Here is a 26,513-nt window from a genome sequence, read left to right on the forward strand (position 1 = left end):
GGCTTTAGTTTTGATAACATCCACCAAACCTTTGGAATATAGATGCACATTAATGATCGACCCACATCACTACATCATTGAACCTCCATGTGTAACTAACCTCCCCCCTGTTGAACTTCTGCTGTTTCCTCCTTAATATGATCCCCTTTTCTTTTGCCTCATTGTTTCTTTGCTCGTCGCCATGAATGAGGCATCAGTCTGTGCTCTGCTTCCAGAGTGCACCTTTATCATCCTGGACAAGCAGCGGTGGTCGGAGCCCGCGGCCCAGGAAGAGCAGTGCATGCTGGGAGACGTGAACATGTTCCTGACCGACCCCACTGACCTTTCCCTGGCCGAGCTGGAGATCATGATCGCTGGTGACACGCCCCTTATCTTATACCGTGTTGAAATATATACACCCCTTGTCTTATACCGTGCTGAAATATATACATGCTTTACTCATGCATACCTGTTCATTTGTTTAGAAGTGGCTGAAATCCATAGAAGAAATCAACAATTTGATTAGAAATGTATCTAGCACTCTGTAAAGGTGGTTGGTTACTTTTGTCTACTTTTTAATGCATCTTCTTAAACGGATCTGTATACGTTGTACTTTATATGTAGTACTCTGTATGTACTACTCTTTATGTAGTACTCTATGTAGAACTCACTACTACAGGTACTCCTCTATAGATAGTAAGGTATAGGTAGTTCTCTATATTGAGGTTCTCTCTGCTCATTGTTTGCCCTGTACAGAGCCCAGCTACCGGGGGAAAGGTCTTGGAAAAGAGGTCACATGCATGATGCTGTGCTATGGTGAGCAAAGCCAAACAAGGCCAACAAATATGAAGCCTGAGGCAATATATCAATCCTATCAACAGTCTTATTCGGATGCTGAGGTGTTACCAGCACCTGGCCTTCCAGTTAAACCATGTCCTGTCCAAAGGAATTTCCAAGCTGGGGATCCAGAAGTTTGAGGCGAAGATCGGCCTGGACAACACGGTTAGCATCGCCATGTTCAAGAAGCTCCACTTCCAAGAGGCAAGTGCACGCGCACACGCACGCAAGCACGCACACACACTCACACACACACGAATCTCTGCCATTGTAGAAATGATTGCTGGCCTCTTGAATCTCAGTTAGCTAGTTATACTTCTGCGTAGAAGACACCTACATGGATGGGTGCAGCATGCAAGCCTCTACGTCCGTGATTCTGAGCGCAGTCGACCACAACGTTGATTCAGTGAGACGGAACTGACAAAATTGTCATTGTCAGTTCCGCCCTCAACCCTGTGCCTCTGTTCTCCTGCAGCTGTCTGTGTGCAAGGTGTTCGGGGAGGTGACCCTGGGGATGACGGTGGACCCGTCCCTCCGGACCAAGCTCCTGGGTGACATGGCGTACGTGAAGGAGAGACAATACCAGCGCCACTCATCCCAACCCACCGGAGCGAGGGCGTCATGACGACAACCTAACAAATCTGCCGTCGCTGCTTGCGGACTTCTAGTGTATGTGTGTGCGCGCGTGTGAGGCAGGTCCCTCCGGAAAAGTCAGGGAGCCCCCCAATGAAACGAGATAAAAATACCTTTCTGGACTACGATTCCCATAAGCTCTAGGAAAACAGGGCTGAGAACTCTTTGTGGTAATGCATGAACACACATGCAGATGTGTATTATTCTGCTATCTTTGTAGAGATAGCAGAATAATAATGTCATTGGCGGCATTAATTGGATCAAAATTTCAAAGGAAGTTCAAAAATGAATTTAATTTCAAATGTAAACCAAGAAAGCCTATCGAATCAGGCAAATGTATTAGATGCCACTTTAACTATAGCAACCAAAACCAGCCACCCTGTATTGATGTTTTTCAAAACGTTGGCAAAAATAAATGTCTGTCATACAGACTTTTACATCCATGGTTGTAAACATGTGTAACACTTATGATTTGCATGATTGCGTTTACATCTAGCCATGAGAGAGAGAGAGAATAATTAGCTCAGGAGATGGAGGCGGTTGACTTGCAACCGGAAGGTTGCTTTGCTAGTTCGATCCACTGCTCCCCCCCCTCCCCACCAATTGAGTGTCGCGGTGTCCCTGATCAAGACACCTAACCGCGACTGCTCCCGACGAGCTGGCTGTTGCATGGTTGACTCCGCCTTCAGGGTGTGAATGTGGGTACGAAGGGTTGTAAGTCGCTTTGGTTAAAAGCGTCTGCTAAATGCCCTTAACGTAAATTACAGTCGTCATAACTGTAATTTGCTCCTCACCAATGCTGTCATCACCTTCAGGTTCTATGTATAGCAGAAACTAAATACACCCTGCGGACATCTTCAACGGAACCCAGAACCTCGCACATGCAACGCCCGTTTAGTGCACGGTGTCCCTGGTGACAGCCTTGGGGTCCTTACCGTATGGCAGGCCATCATGAGGTCAGGCTTTGGGGAGGGAAACATGACGGTGACAAGTTCTGGGCTCCTGTCCCACATTGAATGTATTGGCATCATCAGTTCTTCAGCCACTTGTTGGAGACGTGAACGTTTGCTATCATGAGCTGCTTTTGTTTATTATTTGAACCTTGAGCATGAGAAGTCTTTCAACTTTTGCTCCAAACTGTGATGACCTTAGGAAATCATTTTGAGACAGGACTCCCAGACTTTTCTGCAGCGTAGAACCCTTTAATAATACTGATGAAATATTTGGTCAAACGAAATAACTCCAGAACACATTTCAGGTGAAGCGGTACAATTTGCATTTCATTGATCAGTAGTGACCTCAGATCTCCCATCTCCACAGATGGACGATGTGATCAACGATAGCATGGGCAACTTTTGTTCTAACAAATCATGACCGATCAAAATGACCAAAAGGAAAATTTCAATTTTAAATTCAAACCATCTCTCGTCGTCTTTAAATTAATGCCCAGATATTCCATCAAAATTACATACACTGTGATACCTTAGATAATTGTTTAGAATAAAAACGAGGTTGCGTATTTTCAGCATGTTCTTTATATTCCGCATCAGATAGTAACCTAAAGGAGAGTCATGACTGGCTGTAGATTTAAGAGTCTAAACAGCACAGAGCAACCTAACATAAATTAATACCTGGAATCCCTCAAATCAACCCATTGAGTGTGCATTGTGTCTGAGTGTTAGCTTGCATTCTTTAAGCATAAGGCATGGACTAGAGAAATGTTTAAGACAATGTTAAAAATAAAAAATAAAGAGGCAGTACAAACGGGAGCCAAGAGCAACAACAATTCCATAGGAATTTTAGAGGGCCTTAGTTTTGTTTTTTACATTTGTCCTTTTCCCTGCTTTCTACCGATCCAGATTAAGTTTCACACCCTCATGCAGGATGGATGGGGCGCGGGTGCGGGACGTGGGTTCCCATCTTACAGAGATTCACAATTTCCGCAGTTAAGTTTAGTCAACAAAGCAAGAAAAAAAGTCAACTATCCCACATTTCCACACACACACACACACACACACATACATAACAGCGGGAACCCACGGTGACGAGCGACTGAACCGGACCTGGGTTCAGTTCTTGGCCGTCTGGCTGGACTCCAGCAGCTCCTTGGCCATCGTGGACCAGTCCTTCAGCAGCTGTCTGAGCAGCACGTCCTGCCGCCGGGCCCAGGTCAGCCCCGTCTCCAGGGCCGCGTTGACCGGCACGCACGCCGCCTCCCTGCCCAGCTCCGTCAGCTGACAGGCCGCCGCCGCGCCGGCCAGTCCCAGCAGCAGCAGGAGGAGGAGCTTGAACAGCAGGCCAATCAGAGAGCGCCGTGGTTTCGGGGCGGACTCCTCTGCAGCTTTTTTATCTGGGAGGGACAAACGATCGTTCATATTCTTAAAAGGGTAAGTATCCCCAGTTTAAGCAGAAGAACGTTTGCCTACGGGTTTAAAAAATGTGATCTGTGGCGTCCATTTTAGAAAGACTTACAACCTCAATTTGTTAAACTAGAACAGTTATCAGCTAAAAAAAAAGTGATTTACTTAGCTTTCAACAAGAACGGAGTTCGTTCAACTTGGAAGTTCATGCAAGGTTTTAAATGTGAGAAATCAATGTACAGCCACGAATGTCTCGAGGTCTGGTCGGGCCCCAGGACTTCAAGGCAAAGTATCAAATATATGGTTACATTTGTACACTACTTGGACAAATGTGCCATATTGTATTGATACATTACCATCCGATTACCCTCCTCCAAGACCTGGGACCCCACCTGCCGCCAGCCCGTTCCTCTTCTTCTTCTCCTCCTTCTTCTTCCTCTGGTGCTCCTGGGCGGCTGTGGCGTCCAGCTGGGCCTGGTACTCCTTCCTCCTCCTCTCCTTCTCCTCCGCCTTCTCCTGCTTCCGGACCTCGCGCTCCTTGGCCTCGCGCTCCCTCTTCTTGGCCTCCTTCTTCTTCTCTTGTTCTGAATGGGGAGGAGGAGGAGGAGGAGGAGGGTGAGGATGAAGGAAGACACAGTGGCGTGAGCATTCTCAAAGTTATTGTCTTGAATAATAAGGATTCTTATACTTTAGCTTAAAGCCATAAGTCGCCCATAAGCCTTGCTACAATCTTTTAATTGTGAACTTCAGATATACAATTAAAAGATCCATTGATTGAGTGTATGAACAGGAATAACATCTAATCTAAATTACATCCTACAATCAGAAGTGCAAACTGTGCTTATCCACAGAGCTTTGCGTCTGCTTACACAGTAACCGGATGCAATAGCAAATGGAATAGAGAGCAACATGGCCATAAGGCTTCGTTCCAGGCAACAAGATCAGACCATGGGTGTTGGAAGACTCACCTCGCTCTTTCAGGAAGCGTTTCTCTCTGGCTTTGTCCACCTCTTCCTGGACTTCTTTCATGTGCAGCAGAACCTACGGGTAAGACAAAAACACAAGCAAATAATACATTCAGACCGACATCACATCAATAGTGGAACAATCGACACGATAGACAGAGAGCGACGCACACCGCGCAGATACACCCATGACGACTGCCCTCTTGCTGCCTGGGTTCTCCCGCTCTCTCCCTCACCGACTCACCTTGGAGGCACACTGTTTGCACTGCTTCTCGTCCAGACAGTCCCCGGCCGCCTTGGCCAGCTCCGTCTCCAGGGGGTTGTCTTTCAGGTCCAGCCACTTGAGGTTCTGGAGAGGCAGAATAAAGGTTGGTTTAAAACTCTTGAGAGGTATTCCATGGGTTTCTCCATCACCGCATAGCAACAGAGGCACCAGAGCCATGGTGCTCTGAAGAGGAGCGTGGTAGTTCCTTAATAATCAGGAAGAGCTAAAGGAAGGGTTGTGGTGTCTGTGACTGACCCGTAGCTGAGAGAAGCTGACAGGGAGGCCTGTTAGCTTGTTGTTGTACAGGTCCAGGTGCTGGAGGTTGCAGAGGTTACCCAGGTCATCGGGCAGTGAGGCCAGCTGGTTCTTACTCAGGTCTACCCTGATCAGGTGAGTCAGTTTACAGAAGTCTGGCTGCATGAGGCAAAACAAAATACACATATACAATTTTGGCCATTTACTGTCCGTTTGCTTTGCTAATATGATGGCATTTAAGTGGGCGTTTGTTTGCAGGACTTACAGGAAGTGATGTGATGTTATTGCAAGACAAGTCCAAAACCGTCGCTTTTCGCAAAGCAGCCTATGCGAAAGAGGATAGGAAAACACAATAAGGCCTATTGTCATCACAGTGTGACGGATAACAGACGGGGGACCTGCAGATAACGCACTACATTGCGCTAATCAGAAGATATAACACAAATTCAAGCAGGCAACTTACGAGTTCTTTGACTGGAACTTCGGACAGGTTACAGAGACTGAGGTCCATTTCGTTTCCATTGATCTTATCCTTTAGGTTCAGCACTTTGCCTTTACTCATCGTGGTACCTGTGGCTATAACGTTAGGAGAGAAAAACATTAACGCATGTCGTCGTCCTGAAAAAGAACATGAATAAATTGACGTGGCATTTAAAAAAGGCTCATAAACCTCATGTAGTAAGAGGTCTCAGGATCCCAGTTGATCTGATTTCACGAGCACTTCATTTATTACTCGATTACTAAGTGAGCAATTGCCTTTTTTCCAGACCATTTGACAGCACTAACTGTTATCCATGATACAAAGTAGGGTTTCGCTTACCTGTTAAATCTTCTGTGGTATAATGATGTACTATGAAGACCAAATAAAGGACAGAACGTCAAAATAAATCGGAGAATGTGAAATAAAGCTTAGTGCTAATTTATTTAGTTGGTACAATACAGGGACTGAGGAATCCTTGAATGAAAATCCACGTCACAGATTGACTGCAGCTGTCAGAGAAGAAGAACAACTTCATGAACACTGAGGACCACAGCGCCCCCTACAGTATTGGAGAAGGGTGGCGGTAATACTGAATACTTCCACATGTGGTAAGTATTTTTGATGCATACGATAATCTTGCTACCTACGAGTGTATGTATATCTACTTTATTTGCTTCATGGTACGTTACAGCTGCTGTACGATTTGTGAGTCATAAAGATAGAGGGTATATTTGAGCAGAGGTAGATTTTGCAAGATTTCAGAAATAGCAGAAATTAATTTCTGTTCAATTCCAAAGATTTGTAAACCCTTCTCAAATGCTGTTAACATTGTGAAGCTGGGGTGGCGTCATGGTGTACAACCATATACCACCTTGCAGCCATATAGCACACAAAGCTAAGGATTGAGAATAAATACATGTAAATGAAAACGACATGGATCCTTTTGGCTATTCGGGTCCAGTATCCGGGCTTCCCATCTCGAACCTGGCCACCCTCCAGTTGAGTTTCCAAAGCCTTCCTTATCTCCGTCAACAACCCCAAGACCACCAGGTGTAGCTCTGTCTCTCCGGGCTTACCCTATTTGAGAGAGAGGCAGAGCGTTACAAGATGCACCCTGCAGGCGAGACACATGGGGACCTTTGCTGTTCAATCATTTCATGTTCATGTCGTTTTCTACCTCATGAACCGCAGGGAGCAGCGAAGATGTTGTGCTCACAGGTCGATCAGAAATGTGCAAACGGGTTTGCCCGTTCTTATCTGAAATTAAGAAGTTTTGAAGAAGAATATTAACTTACTTACTTAACTTAAGTATTCTTAAAATGCTTATCTTCTTCCTCATATTCACAGTTTAAGAGCACATCTCTTGAATGCTTGCCATTCGAAGCATGTCGCTAGGCAAGGATTTTTTTTAATATTTAATTGAAATGCTTATAATCAACCTCCTATATATTTATCTGAGCCGGAAAGATGTTTTGATAAAATCTGCATATATCTGATCCTACAACATTGTTTAGATTGTTGTTTTAACCTTTAAGTAAGAATTACCAGTATCGCCCTTGTTGACTATGGGCAGATCTTTTTTGTCCTCGTCCATACTGCAGTCTTCCTCCTCCTTCACTTTGAAGTGGAAGTCCTTCTCCATCAGGTGCATCACCACAATGGTCTCGCACAGACTCAACAGCATCAGCGAGAATATCCCCGCGCAGTAGGTCGCTGTGGGAACAAAAAAGGGAACCAGTTATACGATATTCGCATGCAAGTGTCATTTCACAAGCAATGTGTGTCGGACGTTGATTCCCGTGATGAGGTTGACTCCAGCCTGTTCACCTATGAGCGGGATCCTGCTGGAAGTGGACGGCAGTATGTCGTTGAGGATGAGCTGCAGCACCGTCACAGAGAGCATCACCGTGACCTTAAAGCTCAGCTTCTCCCCGCCCTTCTCAGAGATGAACAGTGAGGCCACGTCCAGGCACATGAAGAACCAGATGGGCAACAGGAGGTTGACGACGTACAGGACCGGCCTTCTCCTCATCGTTATCTTGGGGAACACACGATACAGGTTGTGCCGATCAGATATGACAACATGCATCCAATGCATGTTATGCTCATGCACATGCGGTCATGTGGCTGTGTACCCACTTTGAGATTCATGCAGTGTATAGACGTACCGTGTATGTTATGTGATCTATGGAGTCTTCGCTGAATTTGGTGACATTCACGTTGCAGAACGTCCACTCGTCCTGCGTCCGCAACACCTCGCGAGTCATCCTGGTGGCAGCGTTGGAGCCCTGGGCGAGGAGCCTCAACTCCTTGTCTGAAAAGAAATGAGAAGAGAGGGATAAATGACCAGAACCTAAGCATGGACGTAGAGCAGAACAATAGTTTGACTTCCAGACGAAAGGGTATCGGATTCGATCCCCAACGTCTACAACCTACTTGAAGGCAGCATTAAGCCGACGATCCCGATCTCTACCTGCTCCTTAATGACCCTGAGTTCGGGTAAGATCAACTCCTAAATATATACATATTATAAAGTGTATTGTATGCAACATGCACTGCACACACTCAACCACACACATAAAGACACATACAATACAAACTACTGTACAGGTGTATATTAGCCTGGCTCCGCCCGCCTAATTACTTCCACTCAATTTGAATTTCCCTTCTGTACAAATGAAACTAGAACTGCAAGCAGTTATGCAGGGGTCCAAGAAATGTGCATTTCGCCGGCACAACGCGAAGCATGTGTTGAAAACGCTACCGTGAACCGGTGGATATAAAGCTTTTGACTGTGGGAGGTTCGGTGTAATGAAGTACGAGAGTCTGGTAGGACCAGGCTAGGTGTAGATATGCTGCGGCATGAGAACCCACAAAACACCCACCCGTGTGGGTGATGGACTTGAAAGTGAGAGTGCATCTCTGTGTGTCGAAGGGGAAGCTGAAGATCTGCATGAGGCAGGTGCTGACCACCACCATGCCCCTGTTGAGCTCCACAGTCCCGTTAGAGTACAGCGTCAGGAAGGGCGAGGGAGGGGCCTTGTCCTCCGCAATCCTGGAAAGGAAGAGACCAATGACGTGTGTTTGTTTGAATAACACTGGTATCACATTCAGCGTTATGGGTATTTAACGATTTAGCTACTCTAGCCTTGTCATCAACTAAGATAATGGCCTTCTTACAATCTTCTTACAATACCATGAGTGGCCCCAAGGGATTTCAATCCCATGCCATGGCAGTGGTAACTCTAAGCTCTGCAAAATGGGTACACAGGAACACTGCTGATGATCTGTGTAGGACTGCACCACTCACATTTCCTCAATGATGATATCGGGTTCCCACATGAGCTTCTTGGGAATGGAAGGGATGTAGGTAATGCCACAGAAGTCCTCGGGATTCCAGGAGAACAGATCACTGTGCCATTGCTAGAAACAGAATGTGAAGCCGACGTTTGGATGAAAGGTTTTGTGCCTTGTTCATGTAAGGACATTTCTATTTAACAAAATCTCTGAGATGCACCGAATAATAACTCAATAATATAATAATAACCTAGCCCGTCGAGAGAACTCACCAATGAAGTCAAGAGAGAAGCAACAAACATCTGTTCTTTTTCATCCTGAGGGTAAACAAATATTAGTACATATACATACATATATATATATATATATATATATATATATATATATATATATATATATATATATATATATATATATATATTGTGTATATATATATTGTATATATACATATTAGCATTACCATGACATTTTTTCAAATATAAAAACTTTCATGGTAGCCTAATGCTTATATGCACACATGTGTACAACACACACACACACACACACACACACACACACACACACACACACACACACACACACACACACACACACACACACACACACACACTTACCATACCCAGAATGCCATAGAGGGCTATCTCTAGATGTACTATGGTCTGATTTCTGTAGTCCAGGATGGGGCGAGTCATTGTATATAGCTCGTTGCCTTTGCTGATGTTCAGTTGAGTCAGAACGTCAAAGTAGCTGCACACCTTCTCGCTGGACCCCTCATCCGTAGCCCAGGCCTCTGGAGCTGACAGCAGGAGAGCTGTTAGGGCAGCGGAAAGCTTAAGCCTAATTACACCATGAAATTAATACGGAAACGGCCCTTAGGAAGCAATATTGTTCATCCAATCAAACTCATTCAATTTAATCTCATTTCATTTCAATATCGTTCATTCATTTACACTCATTTCTAAAATCGTAATTAAATCAGTTCATTGGTTTGTTGACATCCAAATCCAAAGTTTGGGCTGAATCATTTATGATGCTAAAGTGTCATTAGATCGCCATGTCAACATGCTACACAGCCAGAATGTGTCACAGGTGTGTGTTTGCGCGTGCATGTGTGCGTGTGTGCATGCGTGTGTGTGAGCATGTGTGTGGTGTGGTGTATATTGACGTGTGGATTATGGCAACTATTAACTATACTTAATGGATTGTATAACTCAAATGGGCTGATATTATAATGTGATTTCCTGCCCAATGGAAGTACAATGCAAGTTATGGCTCAGATTCACATCTCATGCACACACACACACACACACACACACACACACACACACACACACACACACACACACACACGTTTAAACCCTGATACCTTGGGTGAGGGGCCGTTAGGGTTTGCCATCTTGTTTGTGGAGAAAATCTAAGTGTTTCATCAATTCTCAAACGTAGGTTCTTCCTTAATTACCTGACCTTCTCTCCTCTGTTTAGGAGCTCCCAGCCATTAACTCAAACCAGAAAAACATGAGCATGAACCAAAAAAACATACAGCATGGTCAGGTTAATGCTGGCTGTGGTTACTCAGGAACCATAAGTGAAGGGGCGAGGCAGGCAGAGAAACATTGTGTGGTCCAGTTGTCATTACGTCATTCAGTCCATCTTTCTTTGCATTTTGAGTCATTGGCTTTATTATAACATACAAGCTTTCATAATTATACATTTAATATAAAAGATAACAGCAAAAAAGAATTATATTGCATTGGCAAAGCATGGTATTAAAAAAATCTGCTTTTTTATGATCCAAACCTTTTACATAAAGCACAATTATTTATAAATTACTTATTTAAACCCATAATACATTTCTGCTAGATTGACTGGTCAGAATGAAAACCAAATCAACCAAAACCATATTTAGTTATTGCCACAAAGATTGTACATTTTCAAATTGAATAATAAAACATTTAAAAGTGCATTCACATGAACTGAATACATTCCGATATGGTACTATGACAATATGTTGATACACAAGTATTGACCATTGCACTTATAACCACTAAAGTAGTTTACATTTGTAATCATCAAAATCGTTTTTTATAATTAATTTAATACCACAGTCTATTTGATCTACATCTACTATGAGAGCGGCTCTGCTCAGTGGCTTACCTGAAACGAGAAGCAGGATCATCAGAGAGACACGTGTCATAGTGGATCCTATGAGGCTGGAGTCAGAGCGACAGATTATACCGATAGTGGAGTATTGGCCTCTGCCTCAGTCCCTGGGTTTCGACTGACAAAAGCTCAATGCAAGCATGCAGCCCTGAGGACATTATAAAAGGGATGGACAAATAGGAAGAAATAATGAATGAATCATCATCATTCGATTGCATTTGATTTGGCCCCTCCTACATGCAACAAAGCAGAAGTGGATGTCTGGAACTATTGTTCCAGACAATTCTAACAGAGATTGGGTTAAGCACTGCATTCAAGTGGATTCACCGCAACTAAACCAATGTCAGATATTCGTATATAACTAACAGTATTACAATTAGTATTATAGTAGTATTATTTAGCGTAAGATAACATAGGCCTCCATGACAACATGCTGTACCATGACTTAACCTTGCACAACCTACCATGACACAATTACCATCACATCAAGAAGCATAACATGAAATAGCTCAACACCATAATGTAGTCTAACATGATGTAGAATAAAAGGCAGCATATCGCTGGGATCTAAAATGAACATATAACAAAGCCAACCTAAGATAGCACTTTACATACTCAACAAAACCCCAAAAGGTCCACCACACGGCATGCTCTCTAAGAGCTCCATTCTATAAACAGGAAGATCAGAAAGAGTGACACGGCGGTGAGGTAGAAGGTGAAGAAGACGATGTTGGTCCTCCGGGCCAGGCGGGTCCAGTAGCCGGCCTTCAGTCTGGGCCCCTGGGGGCCGCCGGCCCGGCGCAGGGACCTCACCTCGCCCAGCTCCTCCAGGATGAGCAGCAGCAGGTGGGGGTCGGCCCTCTGGGGGTCCCTGGCTCCCTGAGACACCCCGTGACATCACTGGTCAGACACACTCCTTTAAGGCGGCTAACGGCTAGGCTCAATTCTTAAGGACTGCTTCACGTGAGTGTTGTGGAAGAAATCATTGTCGGCAATATCAACTCAAAAGTCACGCACAATTCAGACCATTGAGGTTATTTTTTTCCTATTTGGACCAACGGAGAACTGAAAACCCAGACCAAGGTCCTCAATGGTCAGATCTTTACGCAACTTCCTCTCGGACACAGTCAACAGAGTTAATGTTGCAGACCGGGATTTTAAACCTGTGTTTAACACGCAGTACTCTCTTGAAGCAGTGCTCTCTTAGAAAACCGTGTCTGTTCCCCCTGTCGCTCACCTGCTCGGCCACAGGAAGCAGCTCTCGTGAGGTCCCTCCACCAGATCCGTTGCAGTTGGAAGAGTCATGAGTGCAGTTTCCCTCCTCTGAAATGACATGGTTAGAATACAACACATCGCTTGTAACCCCACTTCGTATCAGCCTGCTCACGTGGAGCGCATTTGATATTGCTATAGTGTGCCATATAGGATTTAGCAGTATAGTGTAGTGAAGGCTTGAGCAGGTTGTAAGGAAGGTTCTGAAAGGTCTTGAAAGCGACTCTCATTCCACGTACTGCATGTGTTATGACAGGAGTCTGAATCCCTGGTCCATTTCTGCTCCGCCTCCTCCAGCATGATGCGAGAGTCCTTCTCCATTAGGTGAGTCACCAACACCGTCTCCAGGAGACTCAGCAGCATCATGGCAAAGATCACGATGCAGTAGGTGGCTGGGGGGACAGACCAGACACAAAGCATGCTTATGACTGGAGAATAGAAGTAATAAAACACTTCTTATTGGCCCTACCTGGGCCAATCAGATGGGGCGGTGTGGGGTGGGGGGCCGACTGCCAAGAGAGGGGTCCCACCTATGAGGGGAGTCCGGTTGGACATGGAGGGCAGGATCTCGTTGAGGATGAGCAGCAGCACGGAGATGGCCAGCAGCACGGTGACCTTGAAGCCCAGCTTGTCCCCCCGGTGGTCGGAGATGAGGAAGGAGGACAGGTCCAGACACAGGAAGAAGAGGACGGGCAGCAGGAAGTTGATGACATGCAGGAGGGGCCTCCTCTTCATGGAGATCTGGAGGGGGAGGGAAGGTGGTCAAGGTCCGGGGCAGGCTGACCTTCCCGACAAGCTGACAAAGATATTGCAAGAACTTTCTGTCCAATCGCACTTTATTTGTTTGAATTACTAACAATAACCCATCCTATTTCATCAACAGGATGTAGAAGGCTGTGGTGGTGATGATCCTTTCATCAAGGGTCAATGATAGATGGATTTTTCCCACACATCCATCCGACAAACAACAAGGTAAGGATGGGTTTTGCAACTATTATGCAGCTATGCAACTATTTGCATTTCATGTAAATCACATTATAGACTTTGTAGAATAATTCAGGATATTTTCATTTAATTAAACGTGATCAATAACTAATTGGGTGTCATTCTACAGAAGATTTTGATTATACTACATAAAACAAAAATTCCCTCTGAACATTGATAGCTATTCCAAATTAGGGACGAAGTTGTAGAATTCTTTACTATAATGATTCCTCAAGCTAGCTATGTGTGCAGAATGACATTTGAGTGTGTTAGAACGTGTGTAAAGAAGGAAAAAACGAACAATTTATGTGTGTCAGGCCCATTGGTAATGATTGTGTTATGTATGTTACGAAAGTTTACAAGTTCTAGAAGCGAAATATTCCAAATTATCAAACAATTTACAAACTGAACAGAAATCATTATTGTGGCCTGTTACCGATTGACCTTTGGGTTCCTTTTCCTCTATTCGGAGGCCAATGCTGGCTTGCTTTGTTTTATTTAGCAAGCTTTAGTTGACCAACCGTTTCCTATAGTGTTATGTGTTAATTTTCTTCTCATATCGTACAAAAAAGCAGTTCTATTGTTACTACTGTTAGAACAAGTTTAATACTGCCTATATGACATTGGCCACGTGGCATACTGTTGGACAAAGGGTTGTTGTTAGGAGTGATGTGTCAAACAGGGTATCATTGGATAGGCCCTAGAGAGCGAGAGACATTAGCCAGACGGTGAGCTGATGAAAGGCGAGAGAGTCGTCCCCCCTGCTGGCCGTTGGGAGTGAGAAGTAGCCTCTCAAGCTGTAGGACTACAGCACGGCCTCCTCCAGAGCCTACCAACAGACGGTGGAAGAGGGGGGGTCCCCCTCAACCACCACCTCTCAACGTTGTTTCTTTCATCGATGAGGACAGCGATAAGCAGACAGATAAGAGATCTCTATTTTACCAGTTGAAATCTGATTTACTTTGATTTGATTATATTCTAGAATTTATTATATTCGATCCATGTATTCATATAGATTATTTTTTGCTATGAAACGACGTTGAGGGATCTATACTTAATACAACTATTTTAATTGTACCTCACTTTTTAACCGTGATATAAACATGGAGAGAGATATTTTATTGTGGTGAATTACTGTGCCCATAGTGCTCTAAACCTCTTGGTCATTCCCTAATAGGATCTAATGGGCTTTCTACGGAACCCACAGAGTTTGTGTTGACCGTTTAGTATTTTGAGTTACAGCCCTTCGACCATTGAATAACAATTCAGTGGTCACTTAGCCTGTGAAACTAGTGTATACTCTCTATGTATATATTATCTAAGTTATAATATATTCATATATTATACCTTAAATAATTGTGGTTTTCCAGGGCATGATTACCTATATTCCAACGGTGCAAATGATAATATTTGAATAACCCAATCCAGATTCTGAAATTGGGCTAATGTAACAATAAGCATTGTGATTTGATCACAGCAATGCTCTGCTTTACCAAGACTGAGTGTGAGCGTGGCTGCCCACCGTGTAGATGATCTTATCCCAGTATCCGTCCATGTCAAAGGTGCCATTGGTGACGGCCAGGCTGAGGAACTCCCACTCGCCCTGAGTCTGCATCAGCTGGCGGGAGAACTGGGTGACCCGCGACGAGTTGGAGGACGGGATGAGCCTCAGTTCATTCACTAGAGAGAGAGAGAGAGAGGGAGGGAGAGAGGGAGAGAGGGAGAGGGAGAGAGAGAGAGAGAGAGAGAGCGCGAGTGCGCAGAAGGGGAAGAGAGGGAGAGAGAGAGAGCAGAAGGGGAAGAGAGGGAGGGAGGGAGAGAGAGAGAGAGAGGGAGAGAGAGAGAGCAGAAGGGGAAGAGAGAGAGAGGGAGAGAGAGGGAGAGGGAGAGCAGAAGGGGAAGAGAGAGAGAGAGAGAGAGAGGGGGGGAGAGGGAGAGAGAGAGAGAGAAATTCTGTGTGGCAAGCACTCTTATTAAACTCAACCACATCCTACCCATTAAAAGTGCTGAAGTTAAGATTCAGCTATTGGCTGTAATTTGTATGAAGTGGCACAGTGATCATAGCTATTATATTAGAGAGGGAAATGCACTTTGAGAATATCAGTGTCTGGTTGACAGCACCGGACTCTAGAAGCCATTTACATTGTGGACCGCTCCTGGGTCATTTCGGACCAATCCTTGGTGATTGATTCGGGAAAGCCATCCCGTCTTCAACGACAGGCGCGTGCATCGCAACAATCATCAATGGGGTAAGAGCACAGGGCAGGAGCAGAGAGGAGGAGGGTGTTTTTTGGGTGGTTTAGTTTCAAAATCTTGCTCTCTTTCGCGTCTTTCTGCTCTCTCCCTCCACAACGCTGGCCTCGTACCGACGGCCCCTCCGGAGGCCTGCCGTCAGCGCTACCCCCCGGAGCCCCCGGCGGACCCCTCACCCCTGTGGACCACCGAGGTGATGGTGATGTTGCAGCTCTGCGTGTCGAAGGGGAACTTGTGCACGTCCATCTTGCAGGTGATGACCACCTTGAGGTCGTCCTCCATGTAGACCCGCCCCTCGTGGGTCATCAGCAGGTAGGGGTTGGGCAGGGCCTCGTCACGCTGCGTCCTGGGGATCACCACACGCAGGCGCACACACATATACACACACATATACACACATGCACATGCGTACACTCGCACACACATATACACACATGCACATGCACACACACACACACACACACACACACAAACAATACAAAAACCCATGACTCATTAACATACGTTGTTTATTTCCGAGCACGCAACACGGTGTCATGCCTATCGTCAACCAAATGTTCCAACACTTTCCCTCCATCCTCGTCCTTATGTTGCTTAACCACTGACAGAGGATGGTTGACTTGATCTGCATCCTATAGCTGAGCTGATGGGCCTTTTTGTTTTGTGTAAATATATTATTTTTTTCGTTCACTAATGCTCGCTCACATCTCAAAGATGAAGATGTCGGGCTTCCACAGGAACTCCTTGGGAATAGTGACCTGAGAGATCCCACAGAACTGCACCGGATCCCAGGAGACCCGCTCGTCGTTCCAGGTCTGCAGGGGGTGAGCCATGTGGAGGAGTGTCATGTTATTTATACAGTGGAAAACATCCATGAGAGAGATCCTCCTCCTCCTCGTCATCATCATCATCCTCCTCGTCCTCACCATGAGGATGATGAGGATGATCCTTTATTTTCATTGTTTTTGCAAATGAAACGCACCATATGAAGCCAGACGAGAGGAGAGAAGGTCTGGGCTTTCTCGTTCTGTCAGAAAACAAGCAAAAAGGTATCATGTAGAATAATATCTATCCATACGATGACACAAACAGAAGCGCTTTATTGTTGCACAGCAGGGAAACCCCGTCTGTATCCTGTATATAGCTGAAAATTTGGTTTAATGTTGTCAAAGTACATTCTCTGATTCATATAAATCAATTCCACACTCAGACTAAACCATTGTGTAAGCCTATCATAGTATTTATCTTACAAGTCCCACAGCTGAAACTTTGCCCTGACGTTTCATGTCAATCTGAGCTGCAATTCAAAGTTTTTACAAACAACCTGAAGCCTACACAGAATAGGAAAGCCACTGAGCGTGCCTGGATGTTGCAATAAAATAACCCTTACCACACTAAGAATGGCACTGATGTACACGTCCATATAGAGGATGGTAGGGCGGGTGTGGTCCTTTACCGGCCGCGTTGAACTGTGCCTTTCGCTCTTACGGCTGATATTCAAATGGTCCAAAACATCCTGATAGCAGCACACTTTCTTAGGAGAAACGTGTTCTAGAAAAGAAAAGCAGGAGGCAACAATGCTTCACAGACCTATTTTGATATTCAATTGACTTTTACAAGCCATCGAGGAAGAACTTTAGAATTATTACTACTTTTTTTTTTTCTGTCAATTAACACCAAAATTATGTTTGATCACAGATGGTCAATTAAGTTGTTCAATGTTCATTTGTTTATTAGTCATCCAAAAAACCTTCTGTGCACAGTAGTGTGTACTCAATTGATATGCTCAATTCAAACATTGGCTGAAGCGATGCACGCCTTTGTGTCTATAATAATCACTCAACTGCAGTTTGACATTTTAATTAAGTTCTTTCTTTTGCAATATCTTTAATCAGAAACAAAACAAATCATTATGACCATAACCATCGTTATCAAAACCGAAACAGTACAGTGCAGTGAACAATCTTTTAATTTCTGAGGTCGACAATCAATGTAATCAATGGGGGTCGGCCACCACGCAGATTCACGGTGAACAGAATAGACTGCTTTTAGAAAAAGGTATTCACCATTAACACCATATGCACACATGCTACACAATCACCAAATCCTACCAGACCATTTTAGAGACATAAACATTACATTCAGTGTTAATGTTAATATGATAACCCATGAAAGCAGTCTTACCTATGATGAAGAACAGAAGGAGGAAAACAATGTGCATCTTAGTCCGTTATACAGATATGCTGTTGCTGTATGTTTAGTCTTGAGGTGGGTCAGAGCTCTGCATATGTTTCTATACCTCTGTCTACCCCGTCTCGGATCTGGGTGTGTTCAATGGTGACTGTGTGTGTGTGTGTGTGTGTGTGTGTGTTCGTGTTTACACTGGTGTTCACATGTATGTGCGTGCGTGCGTGCGTGAGTGCGTGCGTGTGGCTGTGTGTGTGGCCGTTTGTGTGGCCATGTGTGTGTGTGTATGTGTGTGTGTGTTTCCCGGAAACAATCCCTTAAAGGTAAATGACACCCATCTTTATCAAGAGCGGCCATTGAACCCTGGTGGCGACTCCAGAAGCATAAGGCCATAAGGGAAGTGAGATGTCATAAAACATTATTATATTGGACTGTTGTGTAATGAGGAGCAATGAACGGTATTGGATTAGCTTCTGAGTGACGGATGAGGACAGAGGGTTTTAGTGACAGGTAACGAGGACAGAGAGTCTTCTAACACAACAATAAACGCACCAATAGATCATGAGACACTGCTGAGGGAACGTGTTTGTGCTTGTGTGTGCTTGTGTGTGGGAGAGAGTGTGTGAGAGAGGGTGTTTTTTGTGTGTTTTCGTATGTCTATATTGTTGACGCTGATAGAAATCTTGTAAACGTCAACGATCTGTATATTTGTACAAATAAACATGATCCAACAAATACACTAGCAAGTACATTGCAAACTATAATGTAAAACTAATATGTAAAACAACAGCAAAATGACCCATTTTTCGTACAACAGAGAGCACAACACATTCATCCAGTGGCTGGAGGTCTCTTCTTCTGCCTTGCATGTACAGACGGGGACCCAACATATCAGCCTCCTCTGAGCCTCCTCTGAGCCTAACGTCCGTGTGCAGGAGGAGCCTCTTCTAGGACTGCCATTCCTTTATCATGAGGGTGAGGAAGAACAGGGCCACCGCCACATAGAATATGAAGAAGCCCACGTTGATCCTATAGGCCAGGCGGGTCCAGTAGCCGGGTTGCCCGCCGTGGGCCTGGCGGACCCAGGCCAGGGCCAGGCCCTTCAGCTCCCTCAGCTCCTGCAGGACCATCAGCCACAGGTGGGCGTCGCCCCCGGCGGGACCGCCGTCCGCCACCTGCGGACCAGAGGGCAGACGCTCACGGGACGGACGGCCTCCTGGTCTCTGTGGCCTGAGGGGGGAGGCCAGCAGGGCAGACCGTAATGGCTTCCCTGAAGTAGCCTAAACGACCCATCGCGCCGGCCTCAACCTTCTTTCATCTTTAAGTTTCCTTTTTTGCATCCACACTTCTACTGCTCATAGGTTTTATTTGTATATGTTTTTCTGTGTGTCTTTGTGGTGTTTTATTCATATTTAAAAATCAAATAATGTTGTCTTCTCTTTCTATCACTTTAATTCCCATTGCCTTCCTGTAGTTTCTGCTTTGACACCCTTATCCGCCATCCACATTGTCTTATCTTATCTTATCGTACTCAAGCTCTTATTTCCTGTCTCTCGTGTTTTCCTGTCTGAGGAGGTGAGAGCGATAACAGAGCTTACCTGCTCAGCCATTGGTAGATGATCACGGGGCGTCTCAGACCTCAACCAATCGCAGACACACGCACAGCGAGTGCAGCCCTTCTCTGCTGGAAGGTTATGCATGTCATTAGCGCGTCGACACTTTATGCATTGTCACAGAATTGTTTTGGGGAAGCATACACATACAAATTTCAACAAAGTGACCTATAGGGACATTTATTTGAGACACTTGTCATTAATGAGCCAGTAGGCAAGCATGTGGTTCTTGCTCATTAGTCTTATACCTACAGGTAGACTATAGATATTAGTATTCGACCCGAGAACCTTTCCACAGGTGTCAAACCCCCTAAGAGACTAACATCTTGACTATCAGGCCCCTGTGGTTATACAGCGACTGTTTACATTCCTAAGTCCTACCGAGAGGGAGGACCAGGGTGGGGTTCCTGTGGCGGCCATCTTGTTACTCACAGGGACTGGGGGAGCTTGGGGAGGCGGGGGAGGCAGGAGAGCTGGGGGAGGCGGCCTTGTCCTGCTTGCCTTCCAGGTCCTCCACCAGGACGGCCTCCCTCTCCGGGACACCTTTCTGCTGAGAGTCCTTCTCCATCAGGTGAGTCACCAACACCGTCTCCAGGAGACTCAGCAGCATCATGGCAAAGATCACGATGCAGTAGGTGGCTGGGGGGACCGACCAGACACAAAGCATGCTTATGATTGTGGAGAACACTTCTTATTGGCCCTCCCTGTATCCAGGTGGAAGCCATCAGACGGGGAGAGGGGTCCCACCTATGAGGGGAGTCCGGTTGGACATGGAGGGCAGGATCTCGTTGAGGATGAGCAGCAGCACGGAGATGGCCAGCAGCACGGTGACCTTGAAGCCCAGCTTGTCCCCCCGGTGGTCGGAGATGAGGAAGGAGGACAGGTCCAGACACAGGAAGAAGAGGACGGGCAGCAGGAAGTTGATGACATGCAGGAGGGGCCTCCTCTTCATGGAGATCTGGAGGGGGGGTGGAGGTGGTCAAGGATACTGTAAGTCATTTGATTTTGCAGAAACGAAAGAATACAACAAAAGTACCGATCAAATATTTTACAAATAATGTCTAGAAAACCTGAAGGTGCATTATTGTGAGTTGTAGTGTGTGTGTGTGTGTGTGTGTGTGTGTGTGTGTAGGAAATGGATTGTCCAGTTAAATCAAGAAAATCCCAAAAAAAACGTTATTTTGTTTATTTCCTCCGTGAATGACACCATTCCCATTGGTTCACGTGTTTATTCAATGTCTCCGTGGAGCTTCTCACCGTGTATATGATCTGATCCCAGTTTTGATCCCCGAGGACGAACAGTTCGTTGGTGACGGCCAGGCTGAGGAACTCCCACTCTCCCTGAGTCTGCATCACCCTGCGGGTGAACTGGGTGATCCGGGAAGAGTTGGAGGACGGGGTGAGCCTCAGTTGACTTACTACAGAGAGAGAGAGACAGAGACAGAGAGAGAGAGAGAGAGAGAGAGAGAGAGGGAGAGGTCATCATGGACTACAATGGATCTGCCATGGGCTATACTATACATAGAAGGATGCCCACAGAGAGCGGTCCTTTAACGTAGTAGAACAGGTCCTCTGTCCCCAGTGCCAACCGCTGTGGAGGATGGACATGACGGTGATGTTGCAGCTCTGCGTGTCGAAGGGGAACTTGTGCACGTCCATCTTGCAGGTGCTGACCACCTTCAGGTCCTCCTCGAAGGTCACATTGCCGTCGTAGGTGATGTACACGTAGGGACTCTGGGACGCGTTGTCCATATCCGTCCTTTGGCACACACACACACACACACACACACACACACACACACACACACACACACACACACACACACACACACACACACACACACACACACACACACACACACACACACATACACACACTGTATTGTTTAGTAGGTTTAATGAGCTTAGATACCCATTCATATAACTCTTTTGCTGTGATATTGCAGTATCATTATGGACAGATCGAATATTAGTTTAAAGTCAGCAACCATCATGGATTGTTCTCATAGATCACTCGTGTGTGTGTGTGTGTGTGTGTGTGTGTGTGTGTGTGTGTGTGTGTGTGTGTGTGTGTGTGTGTGTGTGTGTGTGTGTGTGTGTGTGTGTGTGTGTGTGTGTGTGTGTGTCATTCAATGTCCTCACATCTCAGTGATCAACAGATCAGGTTTCCAAAGCATCTCTTTGGGAATGGAGAGTTCTGTGATCCCGCAGAACATAGCCGGATCCCAGGAGACGCGTTCATTATTCCACATCTACACAGAGCGCACGGTACGTCACACACACACACACACACACACACACACACACTGACTAGGGTTAGTGTGGAGGAAATCAACCTTTTACTCAAGAGATTTAAGGCATTGCTCTGCAAACTGATTCGGAAAAACTGATCTGGAAGCTGAAGTGAAGAGTGAGCAGTAAATAGATTGATTTCCTGTTCAAATCATTCATCGTTCCTCCACGTTGTGCTAAATCAGGGGGGTATCTGAAAATCAATTGATGATATAAAAGATGCATTTAGTGGTTAAAATATTGTTTGATGCAACTCACCAATATTATCCAGATGAATGGCGTGAAGGTCTGTGTTTTCTCGATCTAAAATCCAAAATAATAATCATATTAATTGACATTTTTTATTGCCCCCTAACGTGGATGGCAACGTTCTTTAAATTCAACCCACATCACATAGACAATGACACATGCAGGAAAACAAAAATACACACTCACACTCAAATACACTCACTCACACACACATGCAGGAAAAACAAACACACACTCACCATCAAACACACACTCAAACACACACACGTGCAGAAGTGCAACCATAACCACACACACTCACACATGCACTCTGAAATACAAACCGCAGGCTTACCACGGCTAAAATGGCGTAGAGAGCGAGGTCCATGCGGACCACGGTGGGGTGTGTGTGGTCGAGGACCGGCCGCGTGGCCGTGTACACCTCGTTGTCTCGGGTAAGGTTCAGGTGCACCAGAATGTCGTGGTAGCTGCACACCTTCTGGGAGCCCAGGCAGCCTGCAGGGCACATCAGAGGGAGAGACATCTCTTCTTCTATCGCTGAGAGCAGCTCACATCTGAACCACATCTGGAAACAATGACCCTTTCCTGAATTACGTTTTTGAAAAGATTTAAAGTGCAGAAGCTGCCTAGGAGACACTTGATAATAAAGATATGATGCCTTCCTATTCTTCTTATTATGTTTGAGAACATCTTCAATAAAAAAATAAACACTTGTAAGTCATCCTCATGGACGGTTCTCATGTTATATCGAAGGAAGCTGTACAGACTCCCTAAATCATGTTGTTGTATCCACATATTACAGCTTCTGCTTTTGGGCTGAGTTGAGCAGTCCATGTTTTAATTTGTTGAACTGTTGTTAACTGAAATAATGCATGATTAGTTTTATTGCTGTGAGACATGATATTAGGACAAGGAAAACCAAATGATATGTCGAGCAAAGACATAGTCTCTACTATTGCTGTAGCCTGAGCACAAAACAATATTGAGTTGTTTTGAGTGGGTGTACCCTGTGTAATAAGCCATTCGAATGTCATATCTCAGCCTACAATTAATATCCTCTGTAAACATTGCCATTATATTGTGGGGATAATAAACATACAGACAGTCATATGGACATTTCACCATCTCATCAGAAAGATGTATTAAAGCAAATTAGAAGTTCCCTATTCCTTACATAGATTAGAAATGCAAACTACTTATTCAAGCCAAATACAAGGATGCAATTGTATTATGTCCATCTGTTATAGTGCATCGTATTCCTTTTTTCTCTAATCTTTAATGATTTGCCGTCTCTAGACCACTCTCGACCTGCTCTCTGACCTCCCGATGGGTTTGCGACCCATCAATTCAACGATTATGCTCCATCCCCCTAAAACGTCAGAGAGAGAGTGACTGCCACGCACGTTCATAATACTACAACCACACTCTAAAATACTATCAATAACTTACCTGTGAGGAAGACGAGGAGGAGTATTGGGACACACGCCATGTCGCCGGCGGGTCAGAGGTTGCATGTGAGTAACAGGCGTGTGCGATTGTGTCCTTTTCCCTGGGCGTACCCGGCTGATTGGTCGACAGCTGGGCTCCACTAATGACGCTTGGCGCCCTTTTAACCCGTTGTCTGACACTGGGCGGCCCCGCCCCCGGCAGACATTACAAGCGTTCTGATTGGGTTACCGCAGATCAAGGTGGGTGAAGAAGGCGGGAAGGAATTAAATTGTTTAGTGGGACCGGTGAAAATGGATGTGATTGGTTTAGCCTCTGAGTGACGGATGGATGAGCCAGTGGAGGAGGGCGGCGGGTGGCTCCTGTCCGTCCGGGAGGACAGGTAATGTGGACAGAGAGTCTGGTCACAGCGGGTCCTCAAGATAAACACACCAATGGAGGATTTAACCATGCTGACGATTCAGCAGGTGTGTGTGTGTGTGTGTGTGTGTGTGTGTGTGTGTGTGTGTGTGTGTGTGTGTGTGTGTGTGTGTGTGTGTGTGTGTGTGTGTGTGTGTGTGTGTGTGTGTGTGTGTGTGTGTGTGTGCCTGTGTGTGTGGGCATGAATGTATGTGGATGCTTAGTTGCAACAAAGAGCCTCACTTACAGTTAATGTCCTAAGACAAAGGGTAATTAGATTACTAAAAAAAAACTGGACCACAACTGTAATGACAGGATGGTGATGAGTCCATATGGCATTACCTCATTATTACAACATACAACGTCCACAGCATCGGAAGCACTGAGGACACTGGAGGGGGGGGGAGAGGGGAGAGGGGAGAGGGGAGAGAGGGAGAGGGAGAGGGAGAGGGAGAGAGAGAGAGAGAGAGAGAGAGAGAGAGAGAGACAGAGAGAGAGAGAGTGGAAGAAATAGAGAGAGAGAGAGAGAGAGAGAGAGAGAGAGAGAGAGAGAGAGAGAGAGAGAGAGAGAGAGAGAAAGAAAGAAAGAAAGAAAGAAAGAAAGAAAGAAAGAAAGAAAGAAAGAAAGAAAGAAAGAAAGAAAGAAAGAAAGAAAGAAAGAAAGAAAGAAAGAAAGAAAGAAAGAAAGAAAGAAAGAAAGAAAGAAAGAAAGAAAGATACAGACAGAGTGAGAGGGCCAGTAGGAGAGGGAAGGAGAGAAAAAGACAGTGGAAGCGGGAGTGAGAGACAGACAGGCAGAAAGAGAGCGAGAGAGAAGCTTCTTTAGCTGGTTGTGTTATTATTAAAAATACAATATAATAAAGAGGGAGGGGTGGTGTTGGGATTAATGTGTTAATGAGTTATGTTATTAAGACATGGATCAACAGTCACGCAGGGTCACACCTATCCCCTATAATGAGAAGAACCAATAACCAAATCCCAGTGACACCAGGCCTGTGAATGTGTGTGTTTGTCTGTCCATGTGTGTGTGTGTCTTTGTGTCTGTGTTTGTATATGTGTGTGTGTGTGTGTAGAGCTGTGTGGGTGTGGTCCTTTAATCTATCGACAGCCCAGCTGCAGTGGGGCTGCGGTGGAGCAGTCAGCGGTCTCTGCTCCACCGGGCTTCTCCTCAGTTACCAAACACACCATCACACTGACGGATCGCATTTCTTTTGCACTCATGTGGATGAAGAAGAACGTAATGAAACGTGAACGATAACAAAACGTGTTTTCTAATTCATTTCCTATGAAACAGATCTAAAGTAAATGAAGTGGATGTGTACGCAGGTAAAGATAGTACGTACGCCGTGACACAGAAATTACGTTTTTTATTAGAAAAAAAAGCAGAAGCATCTGATTTAAGTGAAAAACAACAACTTTTATTTTTCTTTTGGAGAATTAATATGTCAACGTTTTCAATCTTAAATTCTATAAAAGTGGGTAGACCGGGTAGTTCTCCCTCCTTCGTGTTTTCCGGGGTCAGAGCAGGGCTCCGAGGCAGATGTTCCCAAGCTTTAGGTGTGTGTCATAACATCAAGGGGGTGTCACATGACCCTGTAGCCTAGGTGGATATAGTGCAGGAGGCGACCAGCCGATACAGAAGGATATGAGAGATTTATTCTGGGAGATCCTAGAGCCATATATACGCTGTTAACTGGATTTCTATTTTTGAAAAGGTTGCAGACCGACCTAGACTAACATGCAGACTTTACTTCACCGCCTCATGCACAGCAAAGTGTGTTGTCTAGGAAACAGCTCATAGTGCATTCAAGGTTGATATTTTTCCATTGGAGTGTGTGTGTGCACGCTCCCATGTGTGTGTGTGTGTGTGTGTGTGCGTGTGTGTGCGTGTGTTTGTGTGTGTGTCTGCATCAGTGTAAACTATTACTAATTTTCACATATTAATAGTTCATGGTACACTCAACAACACAGTGTTTTGCAACAAATAAAACACATAACAGAGAACAATGACATTAACAGGTGAGCTCTATACCTTAAAATGATACAAAAGGAAATCAAAATAGAAAACCACAAAGGAGGGGCTGTCTCAAGACCGGAACAGAGGTTCAATGACATGGAGATACAAGAGGAGAATGTAAATACTGGGCAACCATAACATGGTCTCAAAGTCACACCATCTTTGTTCACAAACCTACAGTGTGGTAGACTTTGTAAATGACTGCCCATATATGGCCTTGGGAACAAGCCTGCGTCACTTCCCCTTAGCAACCAGATAGGGTCCCTTTTAGAATGGTTGTTAGCTTAATGTTAGCTCAATCCAGAATTTGACCTCAAAAGATACAGAAACGCAAAAAGCAGCTCAATTGAATTGAGGAATACACACATTAGTTTTGTTAATGTTAAATACTGACTGTTGTCACAGAAATAAGTACAATTATTTTTCCCCATAGAGAATTCACTGTGGGAAAGTAGGCAGAGCCATGATGATATAGCTTACGAGGTCGCTTCAGGCTTGACGAACGCCCCCCTTAAAACACTTGGGAAAACCCAAAGGCCCTCAACACAATGCAAAACAAAAGCATCAAC

The 26,513-nt window shown here is 45.1% G+C and overlaps 5 protein-coding genes across 6 annotated transcripts in view; 1 reads left to right on the forward strand and 4 right to left on the reverse strand.

Moving 5' to 3' along the window:
* Positions 1–1,892, forward strand: part of nat9 (N-acetyltransferase 9 (GCN5-related, putative)) — a 2,637-nt gene extending 745 nt beyond the window's left edge. Inside the window, exons 3-6 of the mRNA XM_060036294.1 lie at positions 216–356; positions 736–795; positions 926–1,020; positions 1,292–1,892. Of these exons, the coding sequence (XP_059892277.1) occupies positions 216–356; positions 736–795; positions 926–1,020; positions 1,292–1,441 (446 nt within the window). The 3' untranslated portion in view covers positions 1,442–1,892. The remainder of the gene's footprint in view (positions 1–215; positions 357–735; positions 796–925; positions 1,021–1,291) is intronic.
* Positions 1,893–2,630: 738 nt separating this feature from the next.
* lrrc59 (leucine rich repeat containing 59) lies at positions 2,631–6,312 on the reverse strand. The gene is made up of 8 exons (XM_060036293.1): positions 6,115–6,312; positions 5,758–5,870; positions 5,560–5,619; positions 5,295–5,453; positions 5,019–5,123; positions 4,778–4,850; positions 4,202–4,393; positions 2,631–3,799 (listed from the first exon to the last, which is right to left on the reverse strand). The coding sequence occupies exons 2-8, from the start codon at positions 5,854–5,856 to the stop codon at positions 3,519–3,521; spliced, it is 969 nt and encodes a 322-aa protein (XP_059892276.1). The 5' UTR covers positions 5,857–5,870; positions 6,115–6,312; the 3' UTR covers positions 2,631–3,518.
* LOC132446145 (5-hydroxytryptamine receptor 3A-like) lies at positions 6,180–11,839 on the reverse strand. Of its 2 annotated transcripts, none has more exons than XM_060036290.1 (10): positions 11,227–11,839; positions 9,687–9,868; positions 9,345–9,389; positions 9,086–9,198; positions 8,661–8,830; positions 7,944–8,089; positions 7,603–7,813; positions 7,321–7,488; positions 6,953–7,032; positions 6,180–6,852 (listed from the first exon to the last, which is right to left on the reverse strand). In XM_060036290.1, the coding sequence occupies exons 1-10, from the start codon at positions 11,264–11,266 to the stop codon at positions 6,598–6,600; spliced, it is 1,410 nt and encodes a 469-aa protein (XP_059892273.1). In that variant the 5' UTR covers positions 11,267–11,839; the 3' UTR covers positions 6,180–6,597. The 2 variants fall into 2 exon arrangements, with proteins under 2 accessions (XP_059892273.1, XP_059892272.1); XM_060036289.1 differs by having other exon boundaries at positions 9,687–9,883.
* LOC132446146 (5-hydroxytryptamine receptor 3A-like) lies at positions 11,466–18,053 on the reverse strand. Its single transcript, XM_060036292.1, has 10 exons — positions 17,926–18,053; positions 17,132–17,292; positions 16,724–16,768; positions 16,447–16,556; positions 15,918–16,087; positions 15,011–15,168; positions 13,035–13,245; positions 12,744–12,896; positions 12,470–12,555; positions 11,466–12,111 (listed from the first exon to the last, which is right to left on the reverse strand). The coding sequence occupies exons 1-10, from the start codon at positions 17,960–17,962 to the stop codon at positions 11,887–11,889; spliced, it is 1,356 nt and encodes a 451-aa protein (XP_059892275.1). The 5' UTR covers positions 17,963–18,053; the 3' UTR covers positions 11,466–11,886.
* An 822-nt stretch (positions 18,054–18,875) lies between these two features.
* On the reverse strand, positions 18,876–22,917 carry LOC132446808 (5-hydroxytryptamine receptor 3C-like). Its single transcript, XM_060037273.1, has 8 exons — positions 22,417–22,917; positions 22,092–22,136; positions 21,684–21,793; positions 21,131–21,300; positions 20,799–20,959; positions 20,289–20,499; positions 19,974–20,180; positions 18,876–19,198 (listed from the first exon to the last, which is right to left on the reverse strand). The coding sequence occupies exons 1-8, from the start codon at positions 22,645–22,647 to the stop codon at positions 18,876–18,878; spliced, it is 1,458 nt and encodes a 485-aa protein (XP_059893256.1). The 5' UTR covers positions 22,648–22,917.
* Positions 22,918–26,513: the final 3,596 nt, after the last annotated feature.

Source organism: Gadus macrocephalus, chromosome 18 (genome assembly GCF_031168955.1).
Source record: "Gadus macrocephalus chromosome 18, ASM3116895v1".
Taxonomy (NCBI): domain Eukaryota; kingdom Metazoa; phylum Chordata; class Actinopteri; order Gadiformes; family Gadidae; genus Gadus; species Gadus macrocephalus.